The following is an 18845-nucleotide window of genomic DNA, read 5'->3' on the forward strand; positions in this document are numbered from 1 at the left end:
TCCAAAAAATGATCTTTCCTTTTTTAAAAGATTTCTGAGAAAGATGCAGAATTTAAACGCAATTAAATTGTTTGAGTTAATGGAGGATTTTCAGTTAGTAGTCCCCTCTGATTAAGTTATTTGATCTTATTTTATTATTATTATTTTATTTTATTTATTTATTATTTTAATACTTTGTTTTAGCCTTGCATCTAATTGGTTTTGTCAACAGCAGGAGTTGTGATATTAGTTTTTTTTGTAATGTCTGTTATTGACGTGTTGTTTGAGATTGTTATTGTTATTCTTATATATTCAATTTTTAAAAATGGCTACAGGGCTAGTTCACCCAATTGTTCACAACTGCTCTGGGTTTTTTTTTTTTTTTTTTTTTTTTTTAAAAACGTTTTTCCTTTATGAATAGTATTTGCATACAAATTATAAATCGTTATCCCCCCTCTCATGGGCCCACCACCTGTGAGAGGGGCCAAAGGTGGTCGGGTGCAGTGTGTGATGGGTGGCGGCCCTGGCGGTCCGATCCTCGGCTGCAGAAGCTCGTGGGACGTGGAATGTCACCTCACTGGTGGGGAAGGAGCCGGAGCTAGTGTGTGAGGTTGACAGTCGGTCTCACCTCGACGCATGGCTCTGGTTCTGGAACCAGTCTCCTTAGGAGGGGCTGGACATACTGCCACTCTGGAGTTGCCCACGGTGAGAGGCGTCGGGCAGGAGTGGGCATACTTGTTGCCCCCCATCTGGGCGCCTGTACCTTGGAGTTTACCCCGGTGAAAGAGAGGGTAGCCTCCCTCCGCCTACGGGTCGGGACGGGTTCTGACTGTCTCTGTGGTGAACTCAACCGCTTGACTCGGATCTCAGAACGGCGCCGGAATTCCCATCATAAATGGAAACCTCGCGATATCTCCATTGTCCACGAAGGCTCTGTAACGTCACAAACACAAACATCGGTGGATGTGATCGGTACCGGGCCAGTTTAGAGTCCGCCACACGTCCACAGACACCAGAACTAGGAACTGTCCGAACCCCGGGACCCGGAGCTGCGTGAGGATGTCTGCCGGGACCGGGAGCCGGAGCACGGAGCCATGGGGAGGGTTCGACGACCAGCTCATCCAGGTGGGTCAAACAGGTGCCGCCGGAGCTAACCTGGGGTAACTAGCAGCTAGCTAACCGGGAGACTAACTAACTGTAGCTAGCAGTCCGCCCAGCAGATAACCAAACTGTCTGAGCTAACGTTAGCTTCCGCTGACTGAACCAAGAGACCCGGTGATCTGTTAACCTACTAACTGGAGGAACGGGTCTGACCGGATCAGGAGCTTCTGTTCGGGTATTGCCATCGGGTTCTGGTTCTGATCACAGGTTCGAACACTGACCCGGTGTTATGGATTAACTGGTGGCTAAATTAACTGGTTGAAACCTATGCGCACCGCAGATGTTTCTAAATTGTAGGTGGCTGTGTTGATGCCTGCTGAAAAATGCTACTTGTGTGACAAAACCGTTTGCAAAACTTTACTATAAATTCCATTTGACGCAAATATGTTTAATGTTACATGTGAAAATTATGTTTCAAAACAAGTTTCTACAGAGCAGCGTTCAGTTCGCCTCGAAAACACCGCATTGGAGCAAAACCAGTTCAATGGGTAACACGACAATCCCATTCACATTCAGCTTCACCAGAATAAATTAATTTCATCTCATGAACAGTCACAATGTAAACCTAAGTGGAAGGTTTCTGCTTTTTGTAACCAGCACTGATCAGAAAAACATTGGAATTGACTCTCAAGAACCTGTAATGTGATTTATTAACACTTCTAGCCTAGTGAGTGTTTCTGGATCAGATCCTGCAATGCAGCCGCACTGTTTCTGAACTTAATTCATTTTTTAGCGACACTACACACAGTAAGTGTTGCTAAACAATGAGGTTGGTTTCATCATATTTAATAAAGTTTAAATCACATACCTGATGGTGTTGCTTGTGGTGTTTATGTGTCCAAATACAGAGGCAAATCAAGTAATAAGTTATACTGAAATAAAATCTCATCTAAATGATATCAGGTTAACAGCCAATGTTGTAGCTGGTGGTGATATCCAAATGGACAAAACAAAATTATAATAATGCCATATCTACAGTATTTGTCTGTGTTCTCTACTGGGAAACAGTTTGCAGGCTGGTGACGAGGTGAAATAAACTTAAAAATAAAACGAGCCGCATTAAGATTTGGATTAACTAACGGGGTCCTCAATGCAGATGTTTGTAAAACCACAAATTAGGTGGCTGTGTCGTTTCCTGATCAAAACGCGACAAACGTAAATAAACGGATTAGAAAATGTCTCTTTCTCTATGATCTCTTCAAAACATAATAATTCCTTGTATATAAGATAAGATAAGATTTATTTGTCATTGTCATCAACAGATTACAACCAGATTGAGATTTGCTCGACTCGAGTTAAGATGCAGGTTATGTGTATAAACATAATATACAAAGATAAAGAAATAAATAGTACAAAATGAGAAATAAATAGACATCAGAAGATGGTTGCAGCGCCTGGAGGTGTCGCAACAGAATTTACATTTTTAACAAAGTGGTGTCAAGAGCAGAAGTTCTTATGCCTTTGAATTTAGTGAAGGAATATTGAAGAATATATTGAAATATCATCAAAATATACCAGACTGCAGGAGGAGACTGTGCTAAGCAGTCAGAATTTGTACTATCGCCCAGCATTGTTAGAGTACTGACGATTATTTTACATTTTCTCAGTCTTATGTTGACTGACATGCTCTGCAAACATGTCAATATATGTAAACAGTTATGATATTATGCAAACTAATTCCTTGCTCATTTAATGGAAGCCACATTATTTTGTTTGCACTTTAAGACTTCTCTGGGCTGCAGAAGCAAAGCTGTGCAACTTGGTAATCTGACAATATTCTTACAGTTAAAAGTTTGTCTGGCAAACCTGTTAAACGATTTTACCTCCAAAACGATGACAGCAAGTAAATATTATTTATTTAGACAATCAAATAAACTGGTCCAAAACGTGAATCAGATGATAGTGCTAACTAAACTCGTACCAGCGACCGCTGAGCTCTGAGAGCCGTTTTAACCACTAAACTATGACGACAGTAATAATAATAATCCAACCTGTTATTGATTCTGATCTAACGGACACTCTGCGCTGTAAGAAGCAAACCTGGATTAACTGGTGACACTTTCAGAATCTCAGTTTGAGTGAAGATTTGAACCCGTTTCTGATGTAAAAGTACACTGCCTGGCCAAAAAAAAGTCGCCACCTGGATTTAACTAAGCAAATAGGTACAAGCCTCCTATTGGATAAGTGCTGCATAGGCGATTATCTTTCAGCTGGCAACAAGTTATTTAACCCCAGCTGATGCAATGAGTAACTCCTCATTTCTTAAACAACCATGGCAAAAGACACATCCTGTGGTCGTGGAAAAGACGTTAGTCTGTTTAAGAAGGGTCAAATCATTGGCATGCATCAAGCAGAGAAAGCATCTAAGGAGATTGCAGAAACTACTAGAATTGGGTTAAGAACTGTCCAACGCATTATTAAAAACTGGAAGGATGGTGGGGAACCATCGTCTTCCAGGAAGAAATGTGGTCGGAAAAAAATCCTGAATGATCGTGATCGGCGATTACTTAAACGTTTGGTCAAATCAAATCAAAGAAAAACAACAGCAGAACTCAGGAGTATGTTTAATTGTGAACGCAAAAGCATTTCCACACGCACAATGCGAAGGGAACTCAAGGGGTTGGGATTGAACAGCTGTGTAGCCGTAAGAAAACCTCTAATCAGTAAGGCTAACCAGAAAAAAAGGCTTCAGTTTGCTAGGGAGCATAAAGATTGGACTCTGGAGGAATGGAAGAGGGTCATGTGGTCTGATGAGTCCAGATTTACCCTGTTCCAGAGTGATGGGCGCATCAGGGTAAGAAGAGAGGCAGGTGAAGTGATGCACCCATCATGCCTAGTGCCTACTGTACAAGCCTGTGGGGGCAGTGCTATGATCTGGGGTTGCTGCAGTTGGTCAGGTCTAGGTTCAGCAACACTGTGTGCCCAAAGAATGAGGTCAGCTGACTACCTGAATATACTGAATGACCAGGTTATTCCATCAATGGATTTTGTCTTCCCAAATGGAACGGGCATATTCCAAGATGACAATGCCAGGATTCATGGGGCTCACATTGTGAAAGAGTGGTTCAGGGAGCATGAGACATCTTGTTCACACATGGATTGGCCACCACAGAGTCCAGACCTTAACCCCATTGAGAATCTTTGGGATGTGCTGGAGAAGGCTTTGCGCAGTGGTCAGACTCTCCCATCATCAATACAAGATCTTGGTGAAAGATTAATGCAACACTGGATGGAAATAAATCTTGTGACACTGCAGAAGCTTATTGAAACAATGCCACAGCGAATGAGGCTGTAATCAAAGCTAAAGGCGGTCCAACAAAATATTAGAGAGTGTGACCAGTTTTTGGTGGCGACTTGTTTTTTGGCCAGGCAGTGTATAAAAGACAATAGTTTTTTGTCTCTTATGGTTGAGTTTTAGAGTCACTTGATGAAAATAATAAAGATGTTTAATTAAATTACGAGAAAAAATATCAACAACAAAGAAGAAATGACACTGCCACATAGATCTGCCATGTCTTCTGTAAATGAACTAGGAAATAAACTATAACATGTTACAAAAACAGTGTTTAAAAAGATTTTGCTATTTTGTGGATATCTAATTGAAATATCATACAATATGAGGGAGATGTGAAAAACAACATAGCCAGTCGATCTTTTTAAACATTTTATTTTAATCCCATGACTCTTCAACATTTATGTGGCTTTCAGGGATTAATCTTTGCTTTCAGATCTGCTTATGGCATCTTGAGATCTTCTTTTGACGAATTTCAACCTCTGAAGCAACACAGAAATTAGGACAAGTTCTGCGTAATTTACATGTTTTGGAGACTTTACATATAAATAATAAAGGCAACATACCATGTTAGACCAATAAAAGTCTTTCTAATTAGTTATTCCCGAGATCTTAATGGGTGTCTTACGGAATCCGATAGTATTTTTGCAAAAATTTGTAGTTCTTAAAGCTTTTTGCATTGTTTACTTCCTGGTTTGGTAAAGGGGTCCTAAAAAGCCACGCCCACAGAAACCTCTGTGTCTCCCAGCTGCCGCCACCGGTAAATCCATAACACTGGGGTCGGTCCATCCGAAGGTTCTGGAGTTATTCTTTATTTATTTAAACAACTCGGCTTCTTTTTCTGAATTTCACAGAAATGGACCCAACCTCTCCTCGGTTCTGGTCAGTTTAAGCCTGATGCCAGAAATAAACCCGGTTCTACTAAGACTAGAACCAGAGAACCTTGACTGTTCTGATCGGGTTTGTTCAACCGGACTGAACCGAGTCTGAAACCATCAAAGTGTTTCTGGACCCAACATCTGGACCTCTGCTGGTTCTGAAAGACCCGGTTCATTTTCTGGTTAGGACTGTTGTAATTATTATTTTAGTAATCGATTATTCTGACGTTTAATCGAGTAAAACATTTGATAAAATAAAATATTGGTAAAATCTGCCATAACAGCAGTATTAATATTGAATATCAGCATCTGCAGATTTTTCATGCGTTTTCCAGTAACTTTTCTGTAGTTTAGAAAATGAACCTGTAACAATAACCAGTTATTGTTACAGGTTATTGTAACAATTTTATATATATATATATATATATATATATAGGCCTGTCACGATAGCAAATTTTGCTGAACGATTAATTGTCTCAAAAAATTATTGCGATAAACGATAATATTGTCTGAAGACCTTTTTACACTGATTTAATGGAAATGATGTAATAATGCAGGCGATTTCCTGCCACAGATAGATACACTTTATTTTCAAAAGAATATTTAACACTGGAGCTGATAAACAAAATAAACAAAACAACCAAAAATAAAATGGATTCTCAGTCTCTATTAACAAAAAATGTACTTGATAAAAACTAAACAACATAAAGCCAAAGTGGAAATAAATACTGCATTCAACCAAAAGAGTGCAGATTATGAAGTCTGTATATTATGTTGCCCTTCAGTAATAATTAGATTTAAATAGAGAAGATGGGCACATCGACTACCTGATGCAATAATTCACACTACATGATTTTTTGCTCCTATTTTTCCCCTTACAACAATCTTAGATCGTTGGTCTTTCTAAGATTGTGTGGTGTGTTACGGTAGATCGTCGTTGCCGCTCCGATCTAAATCAGGGGTTTTCTCGACTGGGCGCTTAAGCAGCCTGTTAAATGTGACAGGCAGCCAATCAGAAAGCGCGGATTCCCCTCCCTGCTTTCTGAGGGTAAATTACGGAGGGGAATCCCAAACAGCTGACACGGCGCAACCCGAAGTCCAGCGGACATTGGAGATGATATGTGGAAACAACATTAATGTTTATTCAACATGCAAAGAATATAGAAATGACAAGAGGAGGAGTTGGAGAGAAATTGCTACCGCAGTTGATAAACCCGGTAACTTTTCAGCTGTTCTTCGTTAACGTGACATAAACAGGTTCTAATGATTTTCATTCAGTCAGGACTTTACGCTGACACTAGCCACATGCATTGCAGGTAGATTGTAGTAAAGCATTGATTAATGCCTGGTTTTAAAATTAGTTCACTGAACTTGTAGCCATTATTTTGTGCCCATTGTTGGACACCACACGGCAGGAACGAACCCGATCGAACCGTTATACCTAGGATTTCTGTCGGCTAATGTGTGGGTCTGTCAGGTTTTGAAAATGAGCTGATAATCGGCCGACAGCTCTAAGATCGTGTCGTCTGCGCTGGGCTTTACACTAAGGAAATGAGGAAGGGAGGGTCAGTGGAGAGCACCGGAGTTGAGCCTTTTTTCATTCGGTGTCATCAACAGAAAGAGAAAAAGGCCGGAAGAGACGATAATGCCGATAATTGAAATGACGTCGATAGTTTTAATTTATCGTACGATTAATCGATTTATCGTTTATCGCGACAGGCCTATATATATATATATATATATATATATATATATATATATATATATATATATATATATATATATATATATATATATATTGTTACAGGTTAACCTGTAACAATAACCTGCTATTGTTACAGGTTAACTTGACTCAAGGTGTCCAGGTTAACCTGTAACAATAACCTGCTATTGTTACAGGTTAACCTGGCTCAAGGTGTCCAGGTTAACCTACAGGTTATTGTAACAACCTGTAACAACAATACAGGTTATTGTATTATTGTTACAATGACCTGTAACAATAACCTGCTATTGTTACAGGTTAACTTGACTCAAGGTGTCCAGGTTAACCTGTAACAATAACCTGCTATTGTTACAGGTTAACCTGGACAACAATTCTACAAAAATCTGAAGCTATATCGAATTTAATAATAAACTCAGACACTAGTTTAATGGAAGAACTGTCTCTTTACCCAGACTCTTAATAGCTTTATGTTCACGTTACCTTTGTGTTAGCGTCAGCTTTGTGTTCATGTTAGCATTGTGTTTGCGTTAGCTTTATGTTAGCTTTAGCTGTGTGTTAGTGTCAACTTTGTGTTAGCGTCAGCTTTGTTTGCCTTAGCTTTCTGTTCATGTTGACAATGTGTTCGCGTTAGCTTTATTTTAGCTTTGTGTTAGCGTCAGCTTTATATTAGCTTTAGCTTAGTTATAGCGTCAGCTTCGTGCTTTCCTTAGCTTTCTGTTCTTGTATTAGCTTTAGCTTTGTGTTAGCGTCAGCTTCGTGCTTTATGTTAGCTTTAGCTTCGTGTTAGCATCAGCTTTGTGTTTGCCTTAGCTTTCTGTTCATGTTGGCAATGTGTTCGCGTTAGCTTTATGTTAGCTTTAGCTTTGTGTTAGCGTCAGTTTCGTGCTTTATGTTAGCTTTAGCTTTGTGTTAGCGTCAGCTTTGTGCTTTGTTAGCTTTAGCTTCGTGTTAGCGTCAGTTTTGTGCTTTATGTAAGCTTTAGCTTTGTGTTAGCGTCAGCTTTGTGCTTTATGTTAGCTTTAGCTTCGTGTTAGCGTCAGTTTTGTGCTTTATGTTAGCTTTAGATTTGTGTTAGCGTCAGCTTTGTGCTTTGTTAGCTTTAGCTTCGTGTTAGCGTCAGTTTTGTGCTTTATGTAAGCTTTAGCTTTGTGTTAGCGTCAGCTTTGTGTTTGTGTTAGTGACGGGGTTCACAGTACACCCTCCAGCTCTCTAGCGCCACCATGCGCTCTGCCTCCACCTACTGTGACTGAGATGGACGGACATTTATTTCCGGGTTCCTCCGTTAAGCGTCATCAGCGCCGCCATGTTCAGTCCAACGGTGAAACACTGAACAGTTGCTGGGTCAGAACCAGGGCTGGTTCTGGTTACACAGCTGATAATATTGACCCGGTACCAGGAACAGCTGGATGTCCTGGAACTCAAACGGACCAGAATCGGTCCGGTATCAGAACTGGCTGTGATGCGTCCTCAGGGCGGCGGCGCGGCGGTCATCGACATGGAGAACATGGACGACACGTCGGGCTCCAGTTTCGAGGATGTGGGCGAGCTGCACCAGAGGATGAGGGAGGAACAGGAAGTGGCTGAGGAGGCGGCGGCCGCCGACGCCGACGGTGCCGACGACTTCCTTGGTGTGAAGGGGCTAAAAGGTCAGCTGGGTCGGCAGGTGGCGGACGAGGTGAGTTCTTGCCAACCGATGGGAGCCAGAATGTTGCTATGGCGATGGCAGGATGCTGTAAGCCCCGCCCCCTCCCTCTGTTTCCTTCAGGTGTGGCAGGCGGGGAAGCGGCAGGCGTCCAGAGCCTTCAACCTCTATGCCAACATCGACATCCTCAGGCCGTACTTCGACGTGGAGCCTGCCCAGGTGCGCAGCAGGTGAGAACTCCACTTCCTGTGTCCTGTCAGCTACTTCCTGTTCCCACACTAAGCTAGCCTTTCCCCACGCCAGGCTGCTGGAGTCCATGATACCTGTCCGCATGATCACCTTCCCCCAGGTAAACCCCGCCCCTCTTGCAGTAGGCCCCGCCCTCTCCAGGTGAGCTCCAGGTGAGCTGCTGTGCTTCCTCTGCAGAAGGTGGCGGGGGAGCTGTACGGCCCGCTGATGCTGGTCTTCACCCTGGTGGCCATCTTGCTGCACGGCATGAAGACTTCTGGGACCGTCATCGTAAGGACGCGCTCAGCCCGCCCTCTGCCCGCCCTCTGCCTGCCTGTCCTCACCTGTCCCTCCCTCCGTCTCCAGGTGGAGGGCACCCTGATGGGGACGGCCATCGGGACGTGCTTCGGCTACTGGCTCGGCGTTTCCTGCTTCGTCTTCTTCTTGGCCTACCTGGTCAATGCTCAGATCACCTTGCTGCAGATGCTCTCCCTGCTGGTGGGTACCGCTGCCCCCCACCCCCACAGCTCCCCATGACCCCCTGACATCACTTCCTGTCGCCAGGGTTACGGCCTGTTCGGGCACTGCGTGGTCCTCCTGGTCACCTACAACATCCACTTCCACTTCCTGTTCTACGGCCTGTGGCTGCTGGTGGGAGGACTGTCCACGCTGCGCATGGTAGGACTGCGTTTCCCATCAGCCCCTGCCTCAGCCCATTTCCCATGAGCCTCTGCTCCTCATCCCCTGTGTGTCCTGCAGGTGGCGGTGTTGCTCTCCCGGACGGTGGGCCAGACGCCGCGGCTGCTGCTCTGCGGTTCGCTGGCGCTGCTGCACATGAGCTTCCTGCTGTACCTGCACTTCAGCTACCACCGCATCCTGGAAGGTCAGAACCGGGTCAGGACCAGAACCGGGTCAGGGTCAGGACCGGGTCAGGGTCAGGGTCGGTTCAGAACCAGAACCGGGTCAGGACCAGCTGAGTTTAACATCTGCAGATACATTTCTGTTTTGGTCTAGAAATAATGTGAGCAATCGCTGAGAAGTCCGATGCCTCGTGATTTGACTAGACCAGTGGTCCTCAACCCCCGGGCCGCGGACTGGTACCGGTTCGTGAACCAGTTGGTACCGGGCAGCGCAAGAAATAATTAAATATTTTGAAGGGATATGTAAACGTTACCATAGCGACCAGAGTCAGAGAGCGTTAGGGCAGTGGAGAGATGAGACGAGAGGAGTTTGTGAGTTTTAGGTCTGGTTCACACCATTTAAGGATTGTGGGCCAATTTTCCAAACCTCTGTGACCACAGAGCCGATAAAAGTCCAACAGGTTCGGTCGGTTCGTGAGTCCAGCAGCAACACACCACAGAACCGATTCCAGGAGAAAATCCAGTAAAACCCCCAACAGACCAAACATGAATTTAGAATAATCAAACAGGATGATGATGTAGAAGCAGCAGTGATAGTTTGTGGCTCATTTTAAGCGATAAAAGACGAAACAAAAAGAAAAGATGTTTGATAAAAGATGGCGGAGCAGCTGCTCTATTTGCTGCTCTATGATTTGGAGGTGAGTTATGTTTTTTCATAGTTAACATGTTTAACTGAATAATCATAACCACATATAATAAATATATATAAAATGACCTTTACATATAGTAATAAACATTTCCACATATCACCTCCGATGTCCACCGGACTCTCAGTTGCCATGACAACTGTTTGGGATTCCCCTCCGTTCTGACGTCACCGCGCTTTCTGATTGGCTACCTGTCACATTCGACAGGCTGCGTTTCGCTCCCAGTCAGAGAAAACTTGCGATAATCGGGCCGAGACAAAGTAGAATATGTCTGATTTTAGATCGGGCATATTCTACACACCACCACTAACACACCGCACACTGCAGGAGGTTGGAAGATTGTCGTAAAGGGAAAATCGGGGCAAAAAACAAACAACAACAAAAAAAGGCTCATCTGAGAGTCCCCCCCACCCCCTGGATGGCAGCAAAATTGCCGAGCCTCGACCGGTGGGCGGTAATAAAAAGGTTGGGGGCCAGTGGACTAGACCATCAGCCTGGCTGCTTCTGGAAACCTTCCAGAGATGAAAGAAGCAAACCCTTGCAATGGGATTTAAACACAGAGCAACCAGAGAGGAGGTTGCTCTGTTGACAACCTCCTCTCTGTCTCTGAGCTGATTCTGGCAGCACGGCGCCCCCTGCAGGCTGTTCACCACGTCACGCCGTGTTCGGCTTTAATGAGTCGGTTTCCTGGGTTTGTTGAGACAATCGCTGCAGAAGAGTCCGGTGGAACGAAGCGGTTCCAGTAAACAATTTTTACTGGATGGTTGATAGAACCAGTTCACCCAGTTTAACCATCATACATAGAAAAACTGGCGATGTTGTTACCAGTGGAGACTCCATGTGTCGGTTTCAGTTGACGTATCACGGCCCGGTTCTACAGCTCCATGTCCGGATCCACATGTTCCCTCGGGATTGGGCGGCCCATTTGGGTCAGAACCAACTCATGTTCTGCTTGGCTCTGTTCCAGGTCTGCTGGACTCTCTGGAAGGACCCGACCCGGCTGCCATGGAGAGGGTGGCCCGAGATGTTCACCAGGTGACCCTGAACGCCACCGCCAGGAGCCTGGGGAAGGCCCAGTGAGGGCCCGGTCAGGGCCCAGTCAGGGCCCGGTGAGGGCTGCTCTGCCTGGACCTTCTGGACCTGGTCTCCTTCAGCAGAACTTTCTCTCTGGTTCTGGTTCTCTGCTTCCTCTGGGTTTCTCTCTCCTTCTGCTCATTTTCAGCATCTTTATTATTGTTTATTAATGTTTATTATTGTTATTATCTTTGTTGTTGTTGTTTATTACAGATGTTGTGTTTGAGTCAGTTAGAAACTCTGGGAAATCTCAGTGTCTCTGACCTTCACAGGAAACTGAAACCTGTCTGTGTTCAACATGTTAATAAAGATCTGAGTCCCATCTACTGGTTCTGAACTGGTTCTGAACTGGCAACAGGTGCAGTTCTGTATTTCTGCCAGCAGGCGGCGCAGCCTACCATAACAGACAAACTGATGGTTCCCCTCCAGAACCCTCCAGCAGGCCGAGCAGTAAAGGATCCAGCTGCAGGGAGTTGGAACGCTGTCTGCTACGATGCCCTGCCACTTTCAGTCGTTTCTCACTCAGCAAAACCCAGTGAATCAGCCACCAGGTGGCGCTGCAGCAGGCCGCTTCTCTAGATCAGGACCAGCTGCGGATCCAAAACGGTTCCTGGAGTTTAAGGGTCAGTGAGCTGAACCCAGCAGGGGGCTCCTGGATCACTTGAGTCAAAGCGTCGCTTAGCAACAGTAAGGTCTATTAAAATGATTTGGGTCCATATGCTGGACTGATTAGACCATCATATGTGATGTTTTAGTGCCATGGGAATGCAGAAGCTATTCTGAGAAACTAATTCTCCAAGATTCTGTTTTTGTGGGATTTCTAGCTGGTTCTGATCAGTGCGTCCAGATTTACTCGGCTCTAAGACGTTCCCTCTTATTTTGGCTTCTCAAATCCAGCGATGTCTGATGCGCAGCGAAATACCCACAAGCCACGGCTCATTGCGCTTTTATTTTGAAAACCGACACGCAGTGAAGCAGTCACGTGACCTGCATAATGTGGCACGTCGCTTGTGGGTCACGTGGTTTTCAGCAAGAGGAAAAACCCATCGAGGTGGAGCTTCATCTGACACGCCTGGCGTTATTTGTCCCCTCACTATCAGCAGCAGGTCTGATAAGCCCCTCCCCCCGCAGGGTGAGCTCTCTCCCTTTAGCTCCTCCCACACAGGTGAGTTCAGGTACTACAGCAGCACAATAAATAGTTCATTATTGTGGAGAATGTCACTGACTTCATCAGCTTGCTGCGTCATTAAACTCGTTTTCTCAGCTGAAGCTCTAATCCCTGAGCGTTGTCTGCAAGGTGGGTTTGAAGGTTAAAGGTCTTTCATTCTGACAAAGTTAATCAAACCGTTTCAGCTACACAGAAAAATCTTTGGAAACAACCTGCGAGTCTCAGCGCAGGGGCGCGGAATCTCCTCCTGCCGCCAGATGGCAGCAGAGAGACGATGATCAATGATGTATACCGACGGTTCCTCAGCTGTACACAATAATAAATGCATGTCTGTGTCGCTACGCATCACCAGCGGTTATTTACAAGTCCACGTCGCTGCAGCAAACAGAAAGGGGCGGGGACGGACAACTGTCAGTCTCATACCTTATATGGAAATGGGACTATTTCATTCCGGAAATGAAGGGGGCGCTAGTGACACTATTTCCTGTACCGATCGTGTTATAATAATTATACTAATAATAACGTATTTTATTTGACAACGCCTTTTAAAACACCCAAGAACACTTTCAACATTAAAAATACAAATTAAATAGTAAAGAAATGGCTACAAAACGTGATATGTCACGTGGTATGTCTGTCACGTGGTAAGTCACTTTTTTTATTTTCAAATCTTTATTAAATCTTTATTTAAAATTATATTAGTAACAAACAATCTAGAATAAGCAACAATAAGGAAACATTATGGAGATGTATTTATCTATCCTTACACCCAATCTATCTCAAACAAAAGTAATAAAACATAAATCAAATCAATATTTTGGAGACAAATGTACATTACATTAAGAGCACATTTATCCATCCATTAATTATCATGATTGATCCCTATAGTTGGGTCATGAGGGCTGCTGACCCTGGACAGATCGCCTGTCCATCGCAGATTAAGAAAATAGATATAAACAAATGAAGTTCAAATAATATATTTTGATGTTGTGAATGGTACTCTTAAAATAAATAAGTTACAATCTAAAATATAATAGCCTCTGGCTTATTAAATAAGAACTAGATGGAAAAGAGGTTTGGTCTGTAAAACATTTAGTCAACAATTTTGGCCAACTTAGTACGTCCATTCACAGTGCACTTTTGTTGTTTATTTGCCAAATATTTTTCTTATTATTCACATTGTGAATATAATTTACAAACAAACCAAAGGACTTCTGAACTTCTAACAAGTGCCGTTCAGAAAACTAGAATATTCTTGGTTGCAGGTGACCTGGCTCAGCTATTATCATTGTTTACCATAATGTCTCATTGGAAACTTTTGCTATAAGGAATCCAGTTCAACCAGTAAACTGATTGGTGTCCCACTATTCCATTTAGAAATTCAATTCTATCAATTGCAATCGATTCGTAAAATAAAGCCCTTAAATATCCAATTGTTGCAAAACCCAAAGAGATTAATTAAAACTTTAAATGTAGCTTCAACCTAGAAAAACTCACACAGAGAGAAAGTTTTAGAAAGTTTATTTGACAAGAAATAATCTTTGGCGCTCGGACCCTGGCAGTAGACACTGCACTGGTAACTGCCAGAGAGAATGATCTTTTTTCTATATGAAAACCTTTTTGAATAAAGTCACTGGTTACATAAATTAAACCAATGTGTAAATTCTAACTATAACTGTCTTCATCTCACCTGCTCAGCCAATCACCTGATCATGTGTCTCCATCCCAGCCTAACGGCGCCGGGCTCATCTCCTCCACCCTTCATAAAGTCCGGCTTGATGTGTGCAACTGCTCCTCATCTGAGCTTCCATCACCTCCACCCCGACTACACCTTCGCTCTGCTCGTTTAATCTTGTTTGTATCTGAACAATATGTTTCTTTATGTGCTACTTTATTACAAAAAAACCCCAAGTTGATTCTGACTGTTAAAACATAAACTTAGCTGTATGTCAGGTTTGTAAAGAAAATTTGTATTGATTCCAGTCATTGTTCAAAAAGTATAGGAAACATTGTATTTACACATATAAAATATTGCAAGTTATTAGCTTTGCTTGCATTTAAAATTTTTAAAACAAGGTTATCCTATTGTTAAATAACGCTGTTACAATATATTTACAACTACTTTATTGGTTCTACTCTCTCCAACAAATTACAGCCACAATGTAACTTTGTGTGGAAACGGCACCATTTCTATGAAAACTAAATAATGTAAATCAACTGAGCTACAACAAAAGGAACATTCAAAAATGTAAATAATATTGAAAGAACACATTATTAAAAAGGATGACTGCACAAGTCAAAAGGCAAATATTCTTTAGCAGAAATGATTTAAAATGGCATGTCACAAAAAAAACGAACAATGTGTGACAACTGAAATGTGTGAAAGACTGTGGAAAGCAACTAATATTCTCCTTGCATTCAGTATTGACAGTCAGTGCAGTGTCCAGGTCGGCCATCACAGTAGTAACCAGGGTACTCTCCTCGTCTTCCATTGCCGGTGAAGCCCACAGTCTTTATATCACCGGTGGCAGGAAAAACACGTTACAACCGCAAAAGGAATCCGGTTTTCTGCCTTGAATGTTTTTGAAAATTTGCCCCAGTTGATCTCACCTGTTAATGAAAAATCGATTTCATGTAGTTGAAATCTAATTTCACATGTTTTAGGTGAAAAAAGTCAAAGGTCCTTACCATCCAGCCAAGCAAAGTGAGTCTTCTTCCTGAAAACTGGCTCAGACTCAACGGCTTCAAAGCACCTGCAGGTCAATGCCAAGGTGAGGTAAGCTGAGTCTCCTTGTGCTAGCGCCACCTCCTGGAGAACAGCTTCAAGAACATTCAGAGGCATCTGAAAAAACCAAACGAAATAAAAAATCACATTGCACATTATGATCAGTAAAACAGTAGTTAATAATAGCCATTTCACCAAATACTTTGTTACTCTTACTAGTGTAGTTTATTGCAGTTACTTACTAAACACAACAGCGTTATTTAACAATAGGATAACCTTGTTTTAGAAATTTTAAATGCAAGCAAAGCTAATAACTTGCAATATTTTATATGTGTAAATACAATGTTTCCTATACTTTTTGAACAATGACTGGAATCAATACAAATTTTCTTTACAAACCTGACATACAGCTAAGTTTATGTTTTAACAGTCAGAATCAACTGTTGGGGTTTTTGTAATAAAGCAAGCACATACAGAAACATATTGTTCGGTTACAAAGTCATAATACAAACATAAGATTAAAGGTATCCTGAGCCGGACTTTATGAAGAGAGATGAGCCCGGCGCCGTTAGGCTGGGATGGAGACACATGATCAGGTGATTGGCTGAGCAGGTGAGATGAAGACAGTTATAGTTAGAATTTACACATTGGTTTAATTTATGTAACCAGTGACTTTATTCAAAAAGGTTTTCATATAGAACAAAGATCATTCTCTCTGGCAGTTACCAGCGCAGTGTCTACTGCCAGGGTCCGAGGGCCAAAGATTATTTCTTGTCAAATAAACTTTCTAAAACCTACTTTCTGTGTGAGTCTTTCCAGATTGAAGCTACATTTAAAGTTTTAATTAATCTCTTTGGGTTTTGCAACTATTGGATATTTAAGGTCTTTATTTTATGAATCGATTGCAATTGATAGAATTGAATTTCTAAATGGAATAGTGGGACACCAATCAGTTTACTGGTTGAACTGGATTCCTTATAGCAAAAGTTTCCAATGAGACATTATGGTAAACAATGATAATAGCTGAGCCAGGTCACCTGCTACCAAAAATATTCTAGTTTTCTGAACTTCACTTGTTAGAAGTTCAGAAGTCCTTTGGTTTGTTTGTAAATTATATTCACAATGTGAATAATAAGAAAAATATTTGGCAAATAAACAATAAAAGTGCACTGTGAATGGACGTACTAAGTTGGCCAAAATTGTTGACTAAATGTTTTACAGACCAAACCTCTTTTCCATCTAGTTCTTATTTAATAAGCCAGAGGCTATTATATTTTAGATTTTAACTTATTTATTTTAAGAGTATGTTGTTGCGCAACACCCCCCCCCCCCCCCCCCCCCCCTTCTGTCTCTACTGTCTCACTCTCTACTTCCTCTTCTGAGAGGGGAGATGTGCTACCAGCTCTCCTTCTAACGGGTTAATTGAGTTTCCTAAATCTGCCGGGATTTACCCTGTCCAGAACTGAAGTAAACTCTGTTTAAGCTGGTTTCGAGAAACGATTCGCCTGGTTTTCTGACGGCCTACATCCAGGTGTCCCACCCTTCTTCCCCCTGTGAATTAGCCAGACTGAGCAGCCTACAGCCAACTAGTTTCACAGAGCACACCTGTTAACGGTCGCTCGTTCTCTATTTTACAACTTGCATTTGTTATTGAACCAGGTAGGTTTTAGTGACTCGGGCGAGTCCCAAGGATGACGTTTTAAATTTGGGCTACCAGCAACCTAAAAACATTTTAAACTTTTTCCTCTCCAGAATCAAACATCACAGCTATTTTACAACCATCAAAGAACTTTAAGGTGACTCATTAACTGAATGTCCACAACATCTTTTAGATTTTCTTTATGCTAAATATTTTATTAGTAAGGCAGTTTTGCAAGGGTCAGTACAGCTTAATTCAGTAGCAGAAATAATCAAATAAGTAAAATCAATCATCTAGTCTATCTTTCCCTACTGCTGATACTGAAAACTAAAAAAGCGAACCTTTGAGAGAGACGGACGGAGTTTGGTGTTTCGAACCCCAGACCTGGCTTGATGATGAAGAAGGTGCTGCAGCAGGAGGAAGATGTTGATCGGCGAAGGCAGGAATCTCTGTAGGTCTGATGAGCTTCTTTTCCGCATGGATGGTGAGGTCACACAGGACTTGGTGCAGGAAGGAAAAAAGGCACCAGTTCTTCTTCTTTGTCTTTGCCTTTGTCTTTGTCTTCATCTTTGTCTTTGGGGTCTGAACCCAGCTGATGAGAGAAGTGCGATGTGAAGCCACAGGTTGTGGGCCTGACCGGTTGGTCTCCATGAGAAGGTCAGTCTTCGGCTCCGTGGCCCCGGCTCTTCTTCAGCTGCAGAGTTCTTTGTCCATCTCTTGGCTCGAAGCTGCCCGGAGGATCCAACGAAAGGTTCCTCTTTTGCACCCACCTTTTATAGGGTTTCTGACTGCTCAGACAGATGATCTCATATCCATCACTGTCTTACAGACATTTCCTGATGTCTGTGCTAATGTCAGGGTTGCTCAACCTCCTATGTCCATTGCCTGCACAACCTTTTACCTAAATAAGGCGTTGATCATCTCTGCTCTCCTGTTAGTTCCTTGCCTTTCACCTTTCACCCACTCTCCTCTACCTACAACATATCAGTGATGTTTAATTGCAGTTACACCTTTTACACCATTTCAAGTTCAATGTCAAAATCACATTTATATCACATTTATTTTCTTTAGCTTCTCTGATTTAGCATTCCTTTATGATTTTATAACCATAACTTATTAATTATCCTTATTATAATCCTAATGTGAGTTATTACAGATGTTTTTCTGAAAAGAAACCAAGAATAATACATGATTCTAATTATTTAATACTAAAGTTACAGTTACTTGTTTTTCTTGTAAGTGTTCTCACAAATGTTCGTGTAAATATTATTACAAGTAAACCATTATTAATATAAGTATTTTACTTTGAATCTTATCAAATTACCAAAATGTTTAGATTTAATTCTTTAAACTTTCATGCTTTAAAATAAGAAATAGTCTCAGCTATTTTTATAAATCTGCAGGCTGGAAACTTACTTCCTCTTTTTCCAGGAAACCTGCTTTTCCTGTTTCATGACTCTCTCTGGCTGACTATGATTTCTTATGATTAGATAGAAAAAAGTAGAATTAAAGCAAAGTTTGCTGGACACAAAAACAACACACACAACCAGATTTATTTTATTGACACCTAAGTCTACTGTTGGGCCTAGATGTCACTTGAGTGATTCATTTTAAAGATAACTTTATTTATTATTACTGTTAAACTAAAATCTCCAGCATGGGGAAGTGGGATGAGCTCGGATTTTCTTGACACCCCCTCCACGAGGTCAGACCTTTCACATGCTGGGAGTCCATCACCCTCCTGCAGTTCGCCGTCCTCATCCCCTGGA

At 42.3% G+C, this 18845-nt stretch overlaps 1 protein-coding gene across 1 annotated transcript; it reads left to right on the top strand.

Moving 5' to 3' along the window:
- Positions 1–728: 728 nt before the first annotated feature.
- yipf3 (Yip1 domain family, member 3) lies at positions 729–11870 on the top strand. The gene is made up of 9 exons (XM_032552844.1): positions 729–1104; positions 8505–8708; positions 8799–8905; positions 8979–9024; positions 9102–9194; positions 9270–9401; positions 9468–9581; positions 9663–9786; positions 11438–11870. The coding sequence occupies exons 1-9, from the start codon at positions 1039–1041 to the stop codon at positions 11548–11550; spliced, it is 999 nt and encodes a 332-aa protein (XP_032408735.1). The 5' UTR covers positions 729–1038; the 3' UTR covers positions 11551–11870.
- Positions 11871–18845: the final 6975 nt, after the last annotated feature.

Source organism: Xiphophorus hellerii, chromosome 22, assembly GCF_003331165.1.
Source record: "Xiphophorus hellerii strain 12219 chromosome 22, Xiphophorus_hellerii-4.1, whole genome shotgun sequence".
In the NCBI taxonomy this organism is placed as follows: Eukaryota; Metazoa; Chordata; class Actinopteri; order Cyprinodontiformes; family Poeciliidae; genus Xiphophorus; species Xiphophorus hellerii.